At 45.6% G+C, this 20,053-nt stretch overlaps 1 protein-coding gene across 4 annotated transcripts in view; it reads left to right on the top strand.

Annotated features, from left to right (window-relative positions):
• Positions 1-19,332, top strand: part of LOC135401150 (relaxin receptor 2-like) — a 64,598-nt gene extending 45,266 nt beyond the window's left edge. For 3 of the 4 annotated variants that reach the window (XM_064633360.1, XM_064633362.1, XM_064633363.1), the window contains 15 exons: positions 376-478; positions 575-646; positions 941-1,012; positions 1,138-1,209; positions 1,786-1,857; positions 1,966-2,037; positions 2,143-2,214; positions 4,152-4,223; positions 5,047-5,115; positions 8,831-8,902; positions 12,394-12,465; positions 12,837-13,447; positions 15,259-15,486; positions 17,555-17,781; positions 18,380-19,332. In XM_064633360.1, coding sequence (XP_064489430.1) covers positions 376-478; positions 575-646; positions 941-1,012; positions 1,138-1,209; positions 1,786-1,857; positions 1,966-2,037; positions 2,143-2,214; positions 4,152-4,223; positions 5,047-5,115; positions 8,831-8,902; positions 12,394-12,465; positions 12,837-13,447; positions 15,259-15,486; positions 17,555-17,781; positions 18,380-18,511 — 2,018 coding nt within the window. In that variant the 3' untranslated portion in view covers positions 18,512-19,332. The remainder of the gene's footprint in view (positions 1-375; positions 479-574; positions 647-940; positions 1,013-1,137; positions 1,210-1,785; positions 1,858-1,965; positions 2,038-2,142; positions 2,215-4,151; positions 4,224-5,046; positions 5,116-8,830; positions 8,903-12,393; positions 12,466-12,836; positions 13,448-15,258; positions 15,487-17,554; positions 17,782-18,379) is intronic. The other variant, XM_064633361.1, reaches the window with a different exon arrangement.
• The last annotated feature ends 721 nt before the right edge of the window (positions 19,333-20,053 follow it).

The raw sequence follows: 20,053 nt of genomic DNA, 5'->3' as shown, positions 1-20,053 counted from the left end.
ACTGTCCCCCACTCCTTCCTGCTGTCCTCTCTCCATCCGTCGACATCTGTACGTCGCTCATAGCCACAGTTGCTTTGCGGCGCTAAATTTAAAAAAAAAATACTAATTACTTGAACATTGCCTAAAGTAGCAGGCTACGTGTACTGAAATCGATGTGAAACGACGTTAACTGTAAATCAGAAACAAAATGGAAAATGATGCCAGAAGTGGTTCTCTTTGTAACGGAACCAGTTATGCACATGTGGCCTTTTTTCTGTAGTATATACTGGACCCAACATTACGATGGACCTGTTATATTTCATCATTTATTGTACCATCGCACCTCCCTTTGCGATGCATCTGCTATACATGTAAATCCTTGTGCTGATCTTTTAGCCTGGATACACCCTGGTTGTAAATGCAAGGAAAGGAGCTACTATTGCGCCAACCTTGACCTGCTGACCATTCCAAAAACGATTTCGCCTCATGCCCGTGAACTGTACGTATTCTGACGTCATATGAGATAAGCAATAGACGTTTAAACAGGGTGTCTCCGTATGCTCCGTTCGTTATTTGTTACATTTCTTCCAAACAGCGTTTTGGCTGGCAACTCGCTCAATCAAGTGCACAGGACTGATTTCCCTGTGCTAAAGCACCTGCAGAACCTGTAAGATGTCATTCTTTTCTGGGAATGTACAGTCGCCGTCAGACTTAACCGTAACGAGCGCGCGAGCGCGTAGCCCACGGAAACCATAGCGCCGCCACAAGGTTTCAGTCCGGTTCCCAGCGCGCATACGGCACCGCCTGTGGCGGCTACAGTTGAAATAACCACTGTAGGCAGCATGCCGAGCCGCTATCATGAAGTGCAGTCTCGTGTTCCGGTGAAGTCTTGCGGCGGCTGTACATGCCTCTAGTACTATGAAAACATAGATCACATGAAGTGTTCCCCCTTTATGTTCAGAACTCTGGCCTCTTCAGGAATCACTAATCTCAGCGAAGATGTATTTGCGCACCTTCCCAACATGAAACAACTGTAAGTGCTTCATGATCTGCAAGCAAACGATACGCTTATTATTTTCGTTCAATATAAAGGTGTACTATTTCGTCGCGACGAACTGCAAACGCGGTATGCATAGATGTGTGTTTCTTCTCCTGCAGCTGTCTTCGGGTAAATGAGCTGACTTATCTGAAGCCGAACACGTTTAGCAGCAGTTCCTTTTTGGAAGACCTGTGAGTATGTATAGACTGTCGGCATCTGAATTTGGGTAGTTCGCAGGGCCGTTGAAGTGTTGGCAGCGTCCACCTGTTACCGCGGCTATATCGGCATATCTGTATGCATCGTAGTGTGAATGTAGTGCAGAATGTAGTGAATGTACTGGTCGCTGTAGTGCAGAAAAAGTAACAATTGCTCAATCGTGCATGCTGCACACGTTTCAGTGCAACGTGCGTTGCGTTTCATTGGGCGTTCTGTTTATTGGGCGTTCTACACTGAACTCAAACGGACACAGTTCCCAACGTATTACAATGGGCGACAAATGCTGTAGACCGGTGGGTTAACTTGGGCAGGGCTTGGATCAATATGAGTTACAGATTAATTGATCAAAATTAATCCCGGAGACCGTTGGATTAAACTATAGGTGGCGCGTGGAATAAAATCAATTGGGCGATGGACTGAAATGGTGGGGAAAAGATTGTGCTTTGATAAAAGCCTGTATATAGGGACTCCTGTTCCCCCCTTACTAATTCCGCAATAATATCGAACTTGCGTTGCGTTGCCAAGCTATACTTCCAACCAACATCTTGCAGTGACCTGTCCCACAACCCCATCACCGAAATCTCCCCGCGCGCGTTCAACGGCCTGACGAGCCTCTCGATACTGTAAGTATTTCTCTGTTCTTTTGTCTTTGTCATAGCTTTCTTTTTTCTTCTTCTTCTTCTTCTTCTGATTTGTCGAATTATAAATCGGCTTTTGTTGTCATACCGCAGCAACATGGGAAATTGCTCCTTGACAAGACTTCCTTCGGATATCTTCCGCCCTCTCACTGCTCTAACGCGTCTGTAAGTATCCTCCCTTTTCTTTCTTTTCCAACTACGAATGTTGTGTACGTTATTCGTGGTTTGTAGGCGATCGATTACAATGCGAGTCACGTGATGTTTTTGCAGATTCCTCGACAACAACAGACTGATGCATCTGGAACCGCATGCATTCGGATTCCTGACCAAGCTCAAAGCTCTGTAAGATATCACAGCTATACTTGCATTCTTTCATTATGTTGCAACAATTGAGAAAAAAAACAGTAAGAGAAATGTAACAGGGGATATAATAACACGGCACAGAGACTCCTCAGACGTTTGTGGCCGAACCCTGATCTTCACGGTTAACCAGGGTTGTGCTTCGTAAGACCCTGCATAAATGAATAAGTGCTGTAGTCCCCATATGTATGTTAGCTTAGGGACAGTTCGCTCTCCAAGCATCAATTCGTACACGCCTGTTGCCACGGGTAGTGCGCGCTCTGATTTACTAAATCGTTGCTTCGCTTTTCGCCGGCCTTATATCGCCACTTATCGGCATTATAAATCATATGGAATCCACACGATTTGAAATTCGCGCGCAGAAAGACGTACGCGGGACGTCAGGGTGACGGAATGCGAACGCGGCCTTTGCACGTGACTTCCTTCTGGTGCAGTCCCGCTGCAGAGAATGAGTGAGGAGGAGGTGTGGGAGAGCGCGCTGACACGTCACGCTAAGGTCTCGCGAGCCGATGAGGAGATTCTCCGGTTGCTCCTCCCCGTAGTTCTCGTTCTTTCTTTCCTCATAATGCCAGAATACACTGTCTCAAGTGGGGGGCCGGTAGCAAAGCTAGAATAGGGGCCACCCCTCTAGTGACAACTTATAACGCTAGACAGAAATAAGAGGTATAACAATGCAAAAGTGTAATAAAAACTGTATCACAAGATAAACCAAACAAAACAAAAAAGATATGAAATATGTAGGACAGCATCTATCATACAACAAAGGCACTAAGATGGGTATGGTTGAGTCAGAATGACTAGACAGAAATAAGAGGTATAACAATGAAAAAAAAAATGTAATGAAAACTATATCGGGTTGTTGTGGGTCCGCTGCCGACTGTGAGGACAAAATACGAGTAATCCGGAAATATGTCGATTTCGAGCGAAATAGTTCGCAGGAGAGTTGAGTTTGAGCTGAGTGAGTTGATTGGGAGCCAAATGCCCTTGCCATAGACACATTCGCGAGTTTTAGTAAACCACTTTGCAACGTCCCGGTACGGTACACGGTATGATAATCCGAAACGATATCACGATACGCGACACGGACGCTGTTGACGTTTTAGTACACCGTGGAAGGAGACGGTACGTTTAATTAGCGTCGTAGCGCTCCCGCATGGCAGATCATGAACCCTTAAACGTGCAGCCTTTCGATGTTACGCTGTTGAGGACTTCTGTTGTTGCAATGCATTTCGTTGCATCCACGAAGGGTTACTCGCAATCACCTTGAACAGCATAAAAATGCTACGGGAGTCAGCACCGCCATCTTGCTGCTCGCGTAGTTGGCCTTGTCTTCTTCTTCTTCTCGTCGCGGGGCCCAGCAACCCGCGTGACGTCTCCAATAACACGGTACGATATTCCTCGAGGGGATCCGTACCGGCGATACGCTCGCGAGGCTCCGCTATGTCTCGCCAGCGGAGCCTAGCCGCTAGCGTCGCGCATGACCAGCTCGCGTTGCTCAGTGGTTAGCGTGCTGGCAATGGTCATGTCGAGACTGGGAGGTGCCCGGGTTCGAATCCCGGTACCGGCTGTGCTGTCTGGGGTTTTTCCTGGGTTTTCCTCAGACGCTTTCAGACATATGCCGGCACAGTTCCCTTAGAAGTCGGCCCAGGACGCACATTCCCCAGGGCGTCAGTCGTGACGTTGCCCACCTCTGTGAGGCCGACAACGGCGAGCCCTGTCACCGCCACAACCACCAGCGTCGCGCATGCGCCATGAGACCAACGCTGTAGCGGGGTATCGTACTGGAGATGCAAAAACGGTTTACTAAAACTCTCTATTTATTTCAACGACGTCAGGGAGCCAACTTTCCACGTAACTGTTGTTTCGTTGAGTGTGTCCCCTTAAAGGTACCTTTTGTGTTTGTTCCATGTGCCCATCAGGTCTCTCATGAGGAACAACATGACTCGACTAGAACAGGGCGTGTTTTCAGGCCTGGTCTCGCTCGAAACACTGTAAGGATCCCGGAACTGGGTGCCATCCTCATTTTATGTTTGCCTTACGTTCTTTCTTTATAGGTTTATGTTCAACGTTCGTTATCGTTAGGGCTATATTAATAACGATTCTATGTCCTCGTGGTTAGTTCATATTGATACCACACGAACATGTTCGCAGTCAGTAGCTTTCTGAAGTGCCATCTTCCATTTATACCATGCCGCGCGCAGGAAATTAATTAGAGCGCTTTGAATCAGAACGGAAGTTACTCTAACATTCACTGCAAAAATAATTGGAAAAGCTTCGCTGCGGACAGGCTCGAGTGTACAGATATCCCATATCTGGCCGAAAGGTAAAGACAAAATATGATATCGCTGTTATTGACGATGTTAATTCATAGGCATAATGCTGCATGAAATATTGTATAGTTTCTGCTAATGAATATATCACGTGAGACTCGAGCACGATTATCGCGGGCTGATAGGTATGAACCAGATGGCAATAATAATAACAATATAATCGAAGCTAATGCATCTAGCTAGAGCTAGCTAATGGACTTTATTATAACTTTGTATCCTGCGACAACCACGGGGAAGCATCCCATGTCATTATCACTATTCATTCATTTGTTGTTGTTGTTGTTGTTATGAACTGTTGAGCAAATATGAACATTCGGTTGCTTTTAAGGATGATTTTCTGAACCCGGGCTATCAAATCACGAAAAACGATGCCGCATGGAGAGCAAAAACTCGTAACATCGATTTCTGTGTGCATGTGCGTGTTTGTGTGTCTCTGTATAGAAAACGTGGAATTCACCGTTTTATTTTCTCCTTGTTTGCATAGCGCACTTTACGACAACAACATATACAGCATTCAGTCACCATTCGAAGACCTGCAACAACTGCGCACACTGTAAGTTAATTTCTTATAGTGCAGTATACATCAATGGAGAGATGTACTTATTATATGCAAAAGTGTCCAAGAGTACGGAAACATTGCATGTGTGATAACCAGAGAGCGGATTTTCAGGCACATGCCTTTTAGCCCAGAAGCCTGCAGATCCTTAGCACGCTGATGTTACTGCCTGATGTTACTGCCCTTTTTGCCTTTTCGTGCCGATTTAGAAAATAAGTGCGGATAAGTGCCTAAAGGTGTATTTTTCTCTTTGTTGCTTCGTTTGCCTTGCATGGCTTTTGCGATATACTTATACCGTGTGTCCGACGAAAATCTCCGCAGCCCATTGTCAGAATAGATCGATAAACGGAAAACTGAGGCGATCATTGTGGTACTTGAGTTAGAAACTTGAGAAGTTAGGTTCTATTCGTGGTGTAGAACCTGTTTCTAACTCAAGTACCACTAACAGCGCCTCAGTTTTCCGTTTATCCATCTATTCGTACAATGGGCTGCGGAGATTTTCGTCAGCCACGCGGTATACACAAAACGTTATCGGCCAAGTTCAAGTCTTCGGCTCCTCCTACTCCGCGCCAAGTTTATTTTACTTATTCATTCATTCATTCATTCATTCATTCGTACAAGCACGCGCCAGTCACTTCGGTCGACGTGGAGAGGTCGTTCTCGGCATATAAGACAATTTTAACTGACCGCCGACAAAATTTCACCTCGGAGCACATTGAAATGATGCTTATTTCGTACTGCTTTTATTCGTTTAATAAGCAGAAGCATGTATAATGGTTGTGGTGTATACATTACAGTGGAAATAAACGTTCTGTAATATGGTTCGGCAGGTTTTGTGGAATTTTCACGAAATGACTCGACCAAACATAACGTCGATTAGCTGCTGTCGCAGACGTTCAGATTACAGAGTTCTACTCTAACACAAATCTACGTAGTTGAAAACTTGCGAATCATTGCTGAGAGGTGGTGACTTCATTTACGATACTGATATTACAATATCCATGCCTTTTTTGAGGAAACGTATGCCTTTTCAGGCGTTTCACAGTGCCTTTTTAGGCGCCTAAAACGCGCTTTTTGAGTGCCTAAAAATCCGCTCTGTGGTGAGTAACACGAGGAAACCTTCTGGATGCAATATCTCAAGCAAGGACGTGCAGTTGTGGCCTTCCATGCCAGTTGATCCACATCATATCGCTCGCCGCTTCTTATTGTGGCGGAAAGGTTCTGAGCCATTCTTTGCACACATCCACACACACACACACAAAATAAAGATTTGCCGCCGTGGTTCTCGTTAGCTCTGTCATTTGTGATGAAAAATACAGGACCACATGAGCCACGTGGCCCACGTACAGGGCCAGCGATTTCGTTGTTTGCACTCAAACCTGCAGTCGTTCATCGACCACCCAATTTGAGAAAGTACGTTTCGAACCATACCAGTGTATGTCCTTCCTACCGTTCCAGAGAACGGTAGAAGAAGACGGGTAAACGGAGAAGAAGAAGAAGCGTAAACGAAGTTATAGGATAGGAAAGAAAGGCTCCCGTTGTGTTTTGTTCAGCTGGAGAAGAGAAAGCCCTCAATCGTCAGCCTGAAGCCGGAGGGCATACTGCTAAAAACAGCTCTGCGTGTGGTGAAGATAGGTTTCATCTCGCGTTGATAAATATTTTTACGCCGCTATTTTAATTCTTCATTTTCATTATTTTATTTTTGTTTATTTATTTTTACGCGAGGTAGATAAAGTGTCTGGTCGGTTCAGCCCACTCGTCTACGCATCTTTAGGAAGCCCGCTTCGTACTGAAGAAGTCGCTTCAAATTGTGTAAACGGCACGTTTACAATCCCTCTCACAGAAACGAGACTGCAGTGCAGCTCCACGTCCACCTGTAAGGCGAGCCGCCGAAATCAGCGACTTTTTTTTTCTTTCTTCTTTTTTTTTTTTTTGCTGATTTTCATTTGTCAAGTTTAACTTCTAGATGATGAGAAGCTCGAAGACATCTCGCTGACGCCCTATGTGTAGAAAATAGTGTTGGAGTTTGAGTTGGAATTAAAAAGCAAAATATAGAGATGGTGACTCCTACAAAACACTTGAAGGTTAAAAAAAAAAAAAAATAGGGACGTGCCAACCGAATCCGCGAATCCTAGGCAGGGATTCGAGATTCGCTAATCCGAATCCCAGTGCCCAAAACGGCGAATCGAATCTTTCGAATCCACCAACCACGTTTGTTTGTTTCTTTTTCAAATTGGCGCTTCCGGAGTCCGCCGAAAGCCTCATTGGCCGACAGGTGTTTCCCTGTTTGTTTGCTAACATTGCTCTGGACTGAAAGAGCTCAGGCAGGAACTGTTACATAAGCTTAAAAGTAACCTAACTTTGCTTTCGATTGTTGCTTAGTTTTATAGAAATAATTCAGAGTCGAGAATTTATGCACTTCTTGTAGTCGACGAACAACATGTTAAATGAAAGAAGAACTATATGTGAACGTTTTCCTCTGAAACTGAAGCATTATTTCATTTGTTCTTCATTAAACAAAGGTATCATTCTGCTTCAAAACACTTGCTTGTTTTTCTCCTGGCTTTTTAAACTTTTTAAAGAAAGGGTTCTAAAGATCCCAGATTCGTAAGATTCGTGGATTCGTAGAACCTTCCCTTGATTCGGATTTACATTCGGATTCGAAAAAAAATGGATTCGCAGCAGTAACGGGTTCAAGGCGGTGAGCTGTGCTTGTAAGTCGCCGACTTGGTTCCTCAAGCTATCCAGCTCAGTTACCGCAGACCTGAACGCCGCAACTTTACCGACGTCGTCCATCTCGTCGAAGTACGCGATGGAACGTTCCATAGAAGAATGGTCCGCCATCTTGGACGTAGGCTTACGACGATCGGTTGAGAGCGGAGGGTGAAGAGCGGATGCCAGGGACCGTCGTCCGTGCATCAAGCGATGAGAGTTCGGGCACCAAGCTGTAACGGCTGCGTTACAGTGTAAGAACGGAGCCTCAGACAACCATACCCAGTTGCGGTCAAGTACGAACAACCTTTCTTTCCTTCTTCCTCGTCCCCAGACATCCTAGATTACATGCTCTTCGTCGTCTTCCCACATCCTACATCACAGTCCCCATCTCTAAAAAAAAAACAGTCAGTCTAAAAAGTTAGAGGCGCTGCAATGTGTAATAGTGTAATTAATCAGCAAGCCAATACTCGTCAACATAACCAAAAAATTTGTTGGTGGCATCATACTTGAGCTTGAGGCGGTGGTAGGGACAGGAACACGAAACAGAAGGAGTGAGTCTATAGTCTAGTAGTTTTGAGTCTATAGTCCTGCCTAATTGTGTTTTGTGTTCCTGTCCCTACCGTCGCCCCAAGCTCAATGAAATGGCACCATCAACACCGTCAATCAGCTTGCTTGCGTTTTAATGTTTTGTTCAAATTATTGGTATTCCACCATATGTACACACTTTTCAAGTGGAAAATTGCCACAAGAGCTTCATGACTTGTGACGGCGACTTTCGATGACTTTGACTACTGTGTCCGAGTCTTGGTGCACTCTATGGAATTTGAAATACGCAAAATTGGCCAGTATTGACGCAAAGTTGTTTGTTTTTCTCGCAATTTTTCTCGTCCCAATGTGAATGCAACGGAACACAGTTGGATCAAGTGGCGTGGAAAGGCCTATAGCTGCTGCCTTATGGATTATTGAGTTTCAACAATGAGATGCACTTTTATTTCAGTGACCTTCAGGATAACAGCTTGGTTTCAATCCCAGATGACACCTTTTGGCCTCTCGTCAGTATGGAGTATCTGTAGGTGCCTATACAATTAGATTTATTTTGTTTGTTTGTTTGTTTGTTTGTAAGGGGGAAAAAGAGGGGGATTTATTTTCTGTATAGCGGCCGTTCATAGATACGCTGCATGCCACGTGCCAAGGCTTTCCAAATGATGCCGCCGATTTTGTGTGCCTTAGAAGCTTCCAGAGCCATCATCACCTGCAGACGTGTGTCTATTAGATCGTATTTCTCTCTTCTCTGTAGGGCACATAACCGACCACTTCAACGCTTTAGTCGATAGTCGCTCATATGGGAGAGATAATGAATCAGGATGCCAGCGTCGCCTCTTTGTCGTTGTTGATCAAATAGGAGAGGCTGTACAGAGGGGTACATGGTAGGGGTAAATCTGCATATTTGTTCAGTGTAAATCGCGATGGGTTGGCATCAGTTGAGCTGAGATAGTGATAAACTTAGCTTATATAAAATAAATATAGTTTTGCACATGTTGTGCTGGATTGAAGGTATGTGCTTTCGGTAAAGACTACATTCGCACATGCCAACAGAGTGATGCGGTGGCGACGCTTCAAGCAACTGGAGCATGCTCACCAACATAAGGAAGTACAGTGGCCGGCCTAGTGTTGACTCTGAGCCAAAGATAGCTCCTCTTTTCTAATTTCAACTTCTGCGACCGCGTAATCCGGCAGCAATGACTATGGCAGTTGATAAAAATAGGAGGAAGAAAGAAGGTGCGGGTAAACGATTTAATGGAAGAGCAAAGAATGAAAGCTTGAGGATGCTGCCCGTGCTCATAGGTATTCCTTATGGTATCTCATCCTTTTCGGCTGAGTCTGTAATTTTCAACAGCAGTAGTAAGGCAATTTACCTCTTGAAACAGCAGTTGCCCTGCAACATTCATCAGTTTATCAGCGGCGATTATTTTTGGTAAACGCGGAAGACGGCCCTGATAAACCAGCCAAGTGCAAAGCGGCCTGGCCGCTCTGCACTTTGCAGCAGAGCAGGCAAGAGGCCTGCTCTTTTAAGAGCGGCGCTGGAGGCGCAGCCCCATCGGCTGCCGTGACGTAGGAAGCCCAGCATGACGTAGCAGCAGTGAGCTTACATTTCCCTCTGAAAATTTGTCTGCTGTGACCAGAGCAGTGTATAAAACACCGAGTCCGGCCATTAATGGGACCTGTCTATACCTGGAGCTCCACCCACTTTTTGAAGTTTGTTGCCAATCGAATGAAGAAGCGTTGGCCAATCACCCGTCGAAATACAGTTCGTTTTTTTTTTTCTTCAGGCTATCGAATGTTACATTTCGCCCCTGTTGACTGGGCGCCACTATGTTGGGGAAACCGGATTGGTTTGGATTGAAACGGATATCCCAAGCGACATACCAAAACTATCAACGCCATCTGCATGGAGAGGGCATGTCGGGAAGACACAGAACTGCAGAAATGGTTGCTGGCAGAACTGATGCTGATGAGCTGCAGAACCGGTTCTTCGTACGCAGACGGCTGCCGGTATTAGCTTTTAATCACGTAACATACCCAGATGGAATCAGAAATGGACAAATTGCATACATAAATAAAATTCAACGAAATCATGCCAAATTTTACGCATCCGTGGAGTCTTTCAGACTGCTATTTTCTTGGGATCGCGGGCCTCTCGACGCCTAACGTCAGTCACGAAACGTATCACTTTTCGCGTAAATAATGATGGCGGAGCGAAAGTTGAAGTTGATTTTACAGATAGCTACAAGGGGATAATTACTCACAGGATGAAATTAGTGATTTGTGAAAAAAAAATTGTCACGAAATCCCGCCTTTCCGTTAGGTGTCCCTTTGTGTGAAACGTGCCCGTGGGTCCGGGGTATAGCACGTACTCCAATTACGTTGATTGACAGGTCGAGCCTCTTTTTTTAGGCTCCTTCTAATGGCAAGACTCCCTTTTTTTATACATGGCTCTGTTTATACACGACAACCACCACGAACGCCACCCAGATAAAGAAAGCCCGATCGCTTAAACGACGAGACGTAGTCATCAAGTGTCCACCAATCATGACCGTGCTTTCGGTCGTCGTTGCTATGGAGACAAGCCACCAAGAGCCGCATGGGCAGTCGATAGTAGCCACAGAAAGCCTGCTCTTAAAATCGTCTGCGGCGACTGGCTGAAGCAGACGACATCCTGACTTTTTTCGTCCACGTGGCAAAGGAGTGAGAGGAGACTATCTATCTATCTAAAACTGAGAGGGAGGTTGGAGCTATTTGGTAGCCATTGCAGTGAGAGGAGGCGTTGAGCATGCCTTCCCTATCTAGGTGGCGTTGCCACGACGTACACTCTTAAAAATGAACTTCACCGCATAGCACGCTCCTAGCCAACCATCATCGCGAATGATATCGTTATCTGCCCTGATTGGCTCAAAACGCGAGGCGTACGCCTTTTCTGTGACAATTATGAACAGCATAAGTGTCACAAAAAAGGCGTACGCTTCCTGTTTTGAACAAATCAGGGCAGATAACGATATCATTCGAGATGATGGTTGGCTAAGACCGTGCTATGCGGTGAAGTTCATTTTTAAGAGTGTACTCCCGTCGGATCTTGAAACGAAGCCTGATCGCTTGAGCGACGTAATCTAACAATTAAGAGTCCGCCAATCAGGACGTTGGTTTCAGCGGCGTAGCTATGGAAACAAGCCGACATCAGCCGTATGGGCATCGTGCACTCTTAGAAATTAATTTCACCGCATAGCACGCTCCTAGCCAACCGTCATCTCGAGTGATACCGTCATCTGCCCTGACTTTTTGGAAACGGGAGGCGTACGCTGTTTTTGTGAAAATTATGAACAGCAGAAGTGTCAATAAAAAAACGTACGCCTCCCGTTTTCAACAAATCAGGGCAGATAACGATATCATTTGAGATGATGGTTGGATAGGAGCGCGCTATGCGGTGAAGTTCATTTTTAAGAGTGTAGCCACAGGAAGCGTGTGCTTCAAAACCGTCTGCGGCGATCGGCTGTTATCTTTGCTGGCTGCTGCGATTGGCGGACTTAATATGTCTACGTGCGAAGGAGTGAGAGGAGGCATTAAGCAGGCCTTCCATATCTAGGTAGCGTTGCGTCCGATCCTGCTGCGTCACGGAGTGACGTATACCTCGCTCATTCTCTTACGGGATCCTGAAAGGAGCGAGTGCAGATAAAAAAAACATCTTTCGCGCGCTCTTGTTGCTCTTGTGGTGAAACCCATGTCATTTCTCGTGCAAACAACCGCAGTCAACAAAAAATATGAACATGTTTCTCACTGCACTTTAAACATATGGTAAGATCGATCCGTGGCCCTGCGAGTCAGTAACCCGTCAGCGGTGTGTTATCACTATAGTACGATGCAGCATGAATATTTCGATGGAGGTTGCCATGACGACAGGCACACGGCCAGCTTTTTGAACAAGAATCTGAAATGCGAATGTTTTCAGCTCAAATCCTACGCTGCAAGAGAAGCGTTGAATAAACAGGCATAAAACATTTTTTCCAGAAACCTCCGCAAGAATCCTCTTCGGTCCGTGACCCCACAGCAGTTTGCCCCATTGAGCAATCTCACTCACATGTAAGATGGTTTCCCTACTAACCCAGTAACATGACGTACGCTCATGCTCCTTTGAAATTTTTGCTTGCTTTGAGTTGATTATCTAGATGGCGTTAAGTCACCGAGAAGTGCCACGTGATTTTTAAGTATAAATATGATCATTGTAAGGAACACTTCCCATGCAAGTAGTACGTGCTTCAAGAGCCGACTTCTGAGTTTTCAAGAGAGGTGTTTCATATGCAATATTTTAGTGAGCACGACCTGCATGCGCAAAACGATCTTTTTCTGCTGTTGGCTTGGGTCTTGGTACTCAGCAGAGGTCATACTAAGCAGGTTTTTTTTACTCAGTGTAAACAGACAATGTACAACAGGTGGCGTTCTTGTCACTTTAGCTACTTCAGCGACTTCACCATGTGTCACTCAGCCCTGCACGTCCGCGTATGTGAGCCCAGAGGGGACGGCATCAGTAGCCTAGCCCACCTTCTGGACAACGTAGTTCTCCGAGTCTCCGCCTGGGTCGTTGGAACCATTGCCTGCCTCGGAAACCTTCTGGTCCTTGTGGGGCGAATACTGTTCCGCGAGCAAAACGAAGTCCATTCCTTTTACATCAAGAACCTCGCCCTCTCCGATCTCTTGATGGGCATATACCTCATCGTCATCGCATTCCATGACGTCCAGTTCCGAGGCGAATACATCAGACACGACTACGTCTGGAGGCACTCCATCGGGTGCACGCTGTGTGGGCTGTTGTCAACAGTGAGCAGTGAAGCTTCTGTGTTCACGTTGACCGTGATCACTGTGGACCGCTTTGTGTCGATCATGTACCCGCTTTCCCTCAAGAAAAGAACGTTGTGGTTCGCTGTTTTCAGCATGGCGGTTGTGTGGCTTGTAACTGTAATGATTGCTGCCGTTCCTGTCATGTGGCCCGATTGCTACGGCAAGGACTTCTACGGCAACAATGGTGTCTGTTTGCCGCTTCATATACATGATCCTGCGTCGAGAGGTAAGTGTACTTGTTGTCTCGCCCTATGCTTGAATCCGATGACGCACGATGTGCAAATCGAGTGTTGAGAGTTTCTGGCGTAATGTTGTCCAATATCTTGTGAAGGAGTGCTATTTGTCTAGACGATGGAGGTCTTTGTGTTACTGTGTGCTTTCCAAAATTCTCCACACCGTTTCCGCACTTTAGAACAAAAGAATGATTTTAGCCTTTTTGGGGACTAGGTGCACTGCCTCAAACTTTAATCCCTTTTAGGGACTAAACGCATGCAGTGCTGGGGGATAATTCAGGGTCGAGAACTGACATGGGGAGTGATTGCAATCTTGAGGACTAGAAGCTGCAATTACTCCCCAAATTACTATTAGTACTTATACGTACACACGTCAGTACATATACGATAGTACATATACGTTACTATTAATAAGTACTTACTTATGTTATATAAGTGAACCCTAGTTAATATGACCTCCGATAACCGGACATACGCGCTTTACGACCATACTCCTGGGGAACAATGCAGTGAAACATCTGCAAATCCCCCCCGTTAATATGACAATTCCGCATTCTGGCGAAAATTTTCGGGAACGACCATGGTCATAATAACGAGGGTTCACTGTATACAGGGTGTCTTTTTTTAGGCGATACTAGGGGCTATAGACATGCTGTTTTCACTTCTATCATCTCTGGGCCGGTGGACGTTCTTGGCCATATGTTGCTCGAGCGTCAAATGACTAATTACCTAAAAATTATCTAATTATAAAAGCTACGAAGTTGTCCCAATGAGAAAATCTGTTCCTTTCGGTGACTTGACATCGTAGCCGTTTTCAGAACAAAAATCCATTCGGTAGATCGTCCGCAAAAAATTCGTGAAGGAACACCTTTTTTTTTCTTCATTTTGTTCATTGCGCATCTTCGGAGACCCGTCTTTCCTTTGCCCACAACTTTGCTTTTTATGAAAAAGCTGTATCGCCTAAAAAAAGACACCGCGTATATATACAGGGTGTTTTTTTTATTCGTTACCGAATTTTTGTTAAAAAACTAGCAGAGCAAAATCCATGCCTTTTTTGCAGTTGGCCTGCGAACATTCTGTCGAAGAAAGTATGTAACCACAAGATCACTAATTACCTAAAATTCATTAATTAACTCATTACTTAGGGGATTTTACGCAAAAGCGCGTTAACAGAACCTGAGATATTCCTCGTTGAAAGCCATTCCATGTTTAAAAAACCCGTGTTGAAATATCCATCGCTGAATTTCGCTATGCAAATGAGCCGAAGTAAGAACTACACACTTTTCGAGCGCAGAAAGAGCGACAGGCAATACAGGTGAGAGGGCCACGTGCTTTGGAGCGATGGAGCTTCGATTGGTGTAGGAGCTAATCTGTTGGCCAGACAGACCGCTCTCCGACCCAGATAAGGCGAAGGTCACCTCATTTCTGCGCTCGAAAAGTGCGTAGTTCTTGTTTCGGTTCATTTGCGTAGCGAAATTCAGCGATGGATATTTCAACACACTTGCACGTGTGTTGAAGTGTTTTTTGTGTTTTTTGAAAGAATATCTCCCGTTCTGCTACATCGCTTTTGCGCGAAATCCCCTAGTTAAAGAGTTAATTAATGAATTCTAGGTAATTAGTGATCTTGTAGTTACATACTTTATTCGAGAAAATATTCGCCTGGCCATATGGCCCCTGAAGGAGGAGCCGATTCGGCTCCGAAACGTCGGGACCCCTCTTTCGAGCTAACTTTGGTTGGAGCCACGTTGATCCTGTTTTTTTTTCTTTCTCTCTCTCTCTCTCTCTCCCTCTTTTACTATTGTAGGATGGAAGTACTCGGCGTTCGTCTTCTGCACAGTGAACAGCGTTGCCTTTATATTCATCGCGTACGCATACTTGGCCATGTTCTTCACCATCACGAAGTCCAATGTGGGGTTACGGTCAACGCAACAGCTCCAGGACAGTGCTATTGCCAAGCGTTTCGCCTTCATCGTAGGCACAGATTTCCTGTGTTGGATGCCTATCGTCATTATAAAGGTTGTCGTCATCGCAGGTATACTCTTGGTTGGTGGTTGTTTGGTGGCCCCTGGTTTATCCTATAAGCTCCGCTAGTCTCATGCATCAACAAAGGCATGTTTTTAGCATGTGGTGTTTGAAAACACACAGGTTCGTGTCGTCTCCGATAATAACTGACAGGGAACGAAATATAAATACGGGAAATATGCGTAAAACTTGTGAAATTATAGTATATCGTACGCTATCGCCTTTGCGTACGTAAGCGGTAGCGTTGGTGGTTCTGCGCACGCGTAAGACATAAACAGAGCGTTGCGCATTGCGGAGAGCCACCACGCTACCCCTTAAGTGCGCAAAGGCGTAATAAGCTTTTTCTCCGTGCCCCCACACCTGTTTAGTGAAATGAATTGAATTCGATTGGATAATGAAAAATGTGTTTCCGTGACGACGACGCTCTCAACGACACTGAATGCTGTTCAAAGCCATATCTTTTGGCCAGATAAAGTAATGGCCACAGGAAGCGAAATTGCCGTATTGGGACCAAAGTGCTCGCCCATCTCATCATCCAACATATATGCGTGTGCGTGCTCGCCAACAAGGGGCATTTTGACAGCACACCAAATTTTCTTATATGAATATGCAAGGCACTATAGCCCAATGAGACGTGTATCTCACTCCCCTTAGAGAAAGCTATCCCGTGAGAGGTGCACTATAGCCTATAGGTCACCTTCACTGCGGATTATCGTTCCCATAGGTATAAATAAGTGCAAGCAACCGGTTAGTTTATTATCAGGCAATCAACGCCAACCCGTTGCAATGTATATACCCAGGTTACCTCCCCGAGCCGTGCGCCTGCTGTCGCGATCGCTATTAGACCTTGGTGGAATACGAGATCACAGTCTCGTGAGGTACAATGATGCCCACAGGCAAAGAATGCTTCTTATGCGGAAGAAATCACTCACAGAAAAATCGAGTACCGGGTTCTGTGCAGGATGTTTGTGGTTGAAAGCATTTAAACTACAATCCAAACTTTACGATTCAATAGAACGATTTCGCAAAGCACACCGTTTTTCGCGTTTTATAAAGAAGCAAACGCATATCAGCACAGTTTCCGACTGACTTCCATCTGCCCGGCTGTGTCTGTCACGGCTCGCCTCTCACTGATGGATCCTCAATGCGCCCATAAGTTTCGACTTGTGATTCTTCGAAGGTGGCAGCAACGTCGTCACAAACAACAAACGACAGCATCTGAGAGAATTTTATATAGCCAGCATTGTTCCACGCGCAGTACGTAGTAAAGGGAATATACCGCCTGCGGAGTTGGTTCAGAGTGCATGTTTGCTCAGCATAAAAGGTCCTTTCACTGACTTCCAGGAAAACTGTTCATTTATTTATACGATACTACAATTTCAATATTACCGCATGTTCTTAATTCGTATTTGCCGCATCGCATTTGTGTAAATATTATGACTTACGATAAAATAGATAAAAAAGCAAGGCAGCTGGTGACACGTACGCATATGATGAAAACCCCCGAGACTATGGAAACGAAAAGGGAACGAGGGAAGGGGTATCTTGGGGGATGGATATGTGACTTTGTGGATATGTGAGTTTCTTGTGTGACGACCAGTGTTAGTATGAGTCTCAAGGAAGATGCGGATCACCGTGGCAGTATTGTAGGACGATGGCTTCTGGAACACACGCGAGGCTGTACCATGGTTTGTGTGTGCGGGCACCGCTACTATAAGCGTCTCGAAGCGATGTCGTGGCGTTGCAAATTTGCTGATGCACGTTGATGAGCTGAATTGATGATGTTGATGCGTGATGTAACGTAACGTTTTGTAGTACAGATTTCTCATGTCCTCGCGTTTGAAACCCACTTGGTGTCCGCGCGATACAGGTTAGGAACAGGAGGAAGATCACTAACATCTACTCAGGGATACGCCTGCATGACATACTGGAAGAAATAAAACTTGCGATAAACAACAAAGAAACCTGCGGTCTGTATACAGGGTGGATGGGAGGCAAAACAGCACACGATGTCTGTCCTCATCTGTCCAGGAAAAAGATGACAATGCGTTTCATCCACGTTACTGTCTTCGTTCCAGGAACCCCAATTAGCGACACGCTGTACGCGTGGGTAGCTGTTTTCCTCCTTCCGGTGAACTCTGCCCTGAACCCCATTCTCTACACGCTGACGACGCGCCTTTTCAAACAACAGCTGAGGCGGTTCCGGAAGAACCTCAGGTGGATGCAGAAGTCCGCAGGAGATGCCCATTCTTGGTCCTCCATCAACAGGTGCTCCAAGAAAACTCTGGTGACGACACTTTCGGATGTAAGGCATCACTATGAGAAAGTGATATGATAGTACGAATCATTTGGCGCAACCGAATCGAGACAGCTCATGTAGAAATTATATTCGTTGTTGAGGGCAACGACCAGCCCCATATGCCCCAAAATGGTTTTGCTCCCCGAGAATGTGGGGACAAGATCGTCGACCTCACGCAGACGCGTACAAGCTCTAGGCAAACGAATGACGGTATGAACTCTTTTGAGCAATCCCCTTGAGACTTTATCCAGAAACACCAGCGGCACTGCCAAGATTCAACACGCTCCCTCAAAAATGTGGTTGTAGTGTGTCATGTGCCCTGTGCGATTCGGTACACATATCTCACTTCCATCTTTGGGAATAAAAGAAGTCACACGGATCTAAATCCAGCGAATAAGAAGGGTGTGGCAGGCACAACCAGTATGTTGTTAGTATATGGCGTTCCATGAACGTGCGAGTTGGAGCATTTGCATCCAGTCAGCTGAGGTTCCAGTCTTATGCGACGGATACGGAATCATGGTGTAAATTTGTGCTTCATGCATGTGTTCATGTACTTTTGTTGTTCGTTTTCATGTTTGAAAAAGTCGTTTTTTTTTTTCTTTAGCCTGAGGGCGGCACACCCAAGTCTGTCTCAGCAAGAAAACAACACACTTTTCCCCTCCGTTCAGTGGAACGCGGTCCACGGCGCGATAATGGTGAGCTGCCTGTGAAACGTCGCTACGAGGACTTCGTGTGACCATCGCCGTGTGTTAAAATGCACTTGACGCGAATATCGGAATTGGAGGCGGACGATGGCTCGACGCATCCTTGTCGTACTGTAATTTATGTTCAGAGTGCGGTGCGACATTCGAATGGCATTCTCAGCAACGGACCCAACTCGTCTGATGCGGTTTGGACTTACGTACAGCATTTTCATTTCCATTCACCTTTCGCTTCATCGGAGAATTCGTGAAGACAATGCGGAACGTGACCTCAGTGAAGACTTGTGTTCGCCGATTGAACTCTGGTGCTCATACGGTGTCGAGAGTGACATGCCTTCATGCAAAGGACTTTCTTCTGACCAACAGCCTGACCGGTCCCACAAACACCACTGCCACTATAGAGGCGAGGCGTCCGTGACCGCTTTTGTTGGTAGACAACATGACTCAGGACAATGTTTTGTGTGCCTCACTTCGTTCAGCACTTTTGTGTTCTTGTGCTTTACATCACTTAAACTGACACAGGGAGAACCTGATGAGTACAAACTCATCCGCCGTTGAAACCAGCTACGACTCAGTTCCCCGAGGAAAACTGGAAACCTTTGTGGCAGGGATGGGGGCGTTGGGTTGTAGCGGGACGTCACCTCTGGAGTTGGTGTCCGTGTTAGCAGGTCACGACACAACATGAATACTTGATACCCACCTGAAGCAGAGTACCCTTCTGAGTAAACTTGATATCTTGATGTCACTGTCCCTCTTTGCCCCTCCCATTAACGTCCTCGTAACCCACCTGAAGATTACAGCTTCAGTCATCCTGCGTACTGTCATCTCATGTGCACCATCGTTTTGTCAGTGATCTCTTAATAATAAAATATTTTGTACACATGTCACGCATTCAACGGCATCGTGGTTTGATTTTTGGACAGACCTTTAGACTGTGTACGCGAAAAGGAAGAAAACACAACGACAGTCACAAACTGGTCTCGTTATCAGGAGGGCTTGAATAGCTTGCGGTTGTCGATTTCCTTCTTTTGCACTTCGTTCACATAGTCGCGAATGGTACAAGTGCCACAAATGACGCTTCTGAGAACTTCCGTAAGCCCATTGACGAGAGAATGCGTCCATGCTACAGCAGAGAAAACGAAAAAAGCAGCACTTGGGACCTCCAGGAGGCCATGGGTATCAGATTGGCGAATTTAAATTTTTAAAAAAATATATTGCTCTCTCTGTTTACTGTTGGGTTTTCCCGGGAGGACTTAAAAAACGCACGATGCGTGTCTCGCGCCAAGCCCTGTTAATGGATAGAAAAAAGATGCATAATCTTGATGACGTCCCTATTTCCAGAGCAGTGGTTGCATTCACATGCACATCCATAAAATGAAATAAAAATTAAACATATGTATGCAATACGGGGATAAATCGGCTTATCCCCTGTTCAGTAACTTTGTTACAGTGGCATCTGGGTACTAGTGTGTACCCTGCTAAAGGATGATCCAATATACAGGAGAGTAATGGTTCGACTGGTGGTACCAATGTTCTAAGCCAGAGCGCTCCGAGACGGAGGAAGATGGAAGAAACTG

The sequence above is a fragment of the Ornithodoros turicata genome, chromosome 7 (genome assembly GCF_037126465.1).
Source record: "Ornithodoros turicata isolate Travis chromosome 7, ASM3712646v1, whole genome shotgun sequence".
NCBI lineage: Eukaryota > Metazoa > Arthropoda > Arachnida > Ixodida > Argasidae > Ornithodoros > Ornithodoros turicata.
This window is presented reverse-complemented; position numbering and strand designations above follow the sequence as displayed.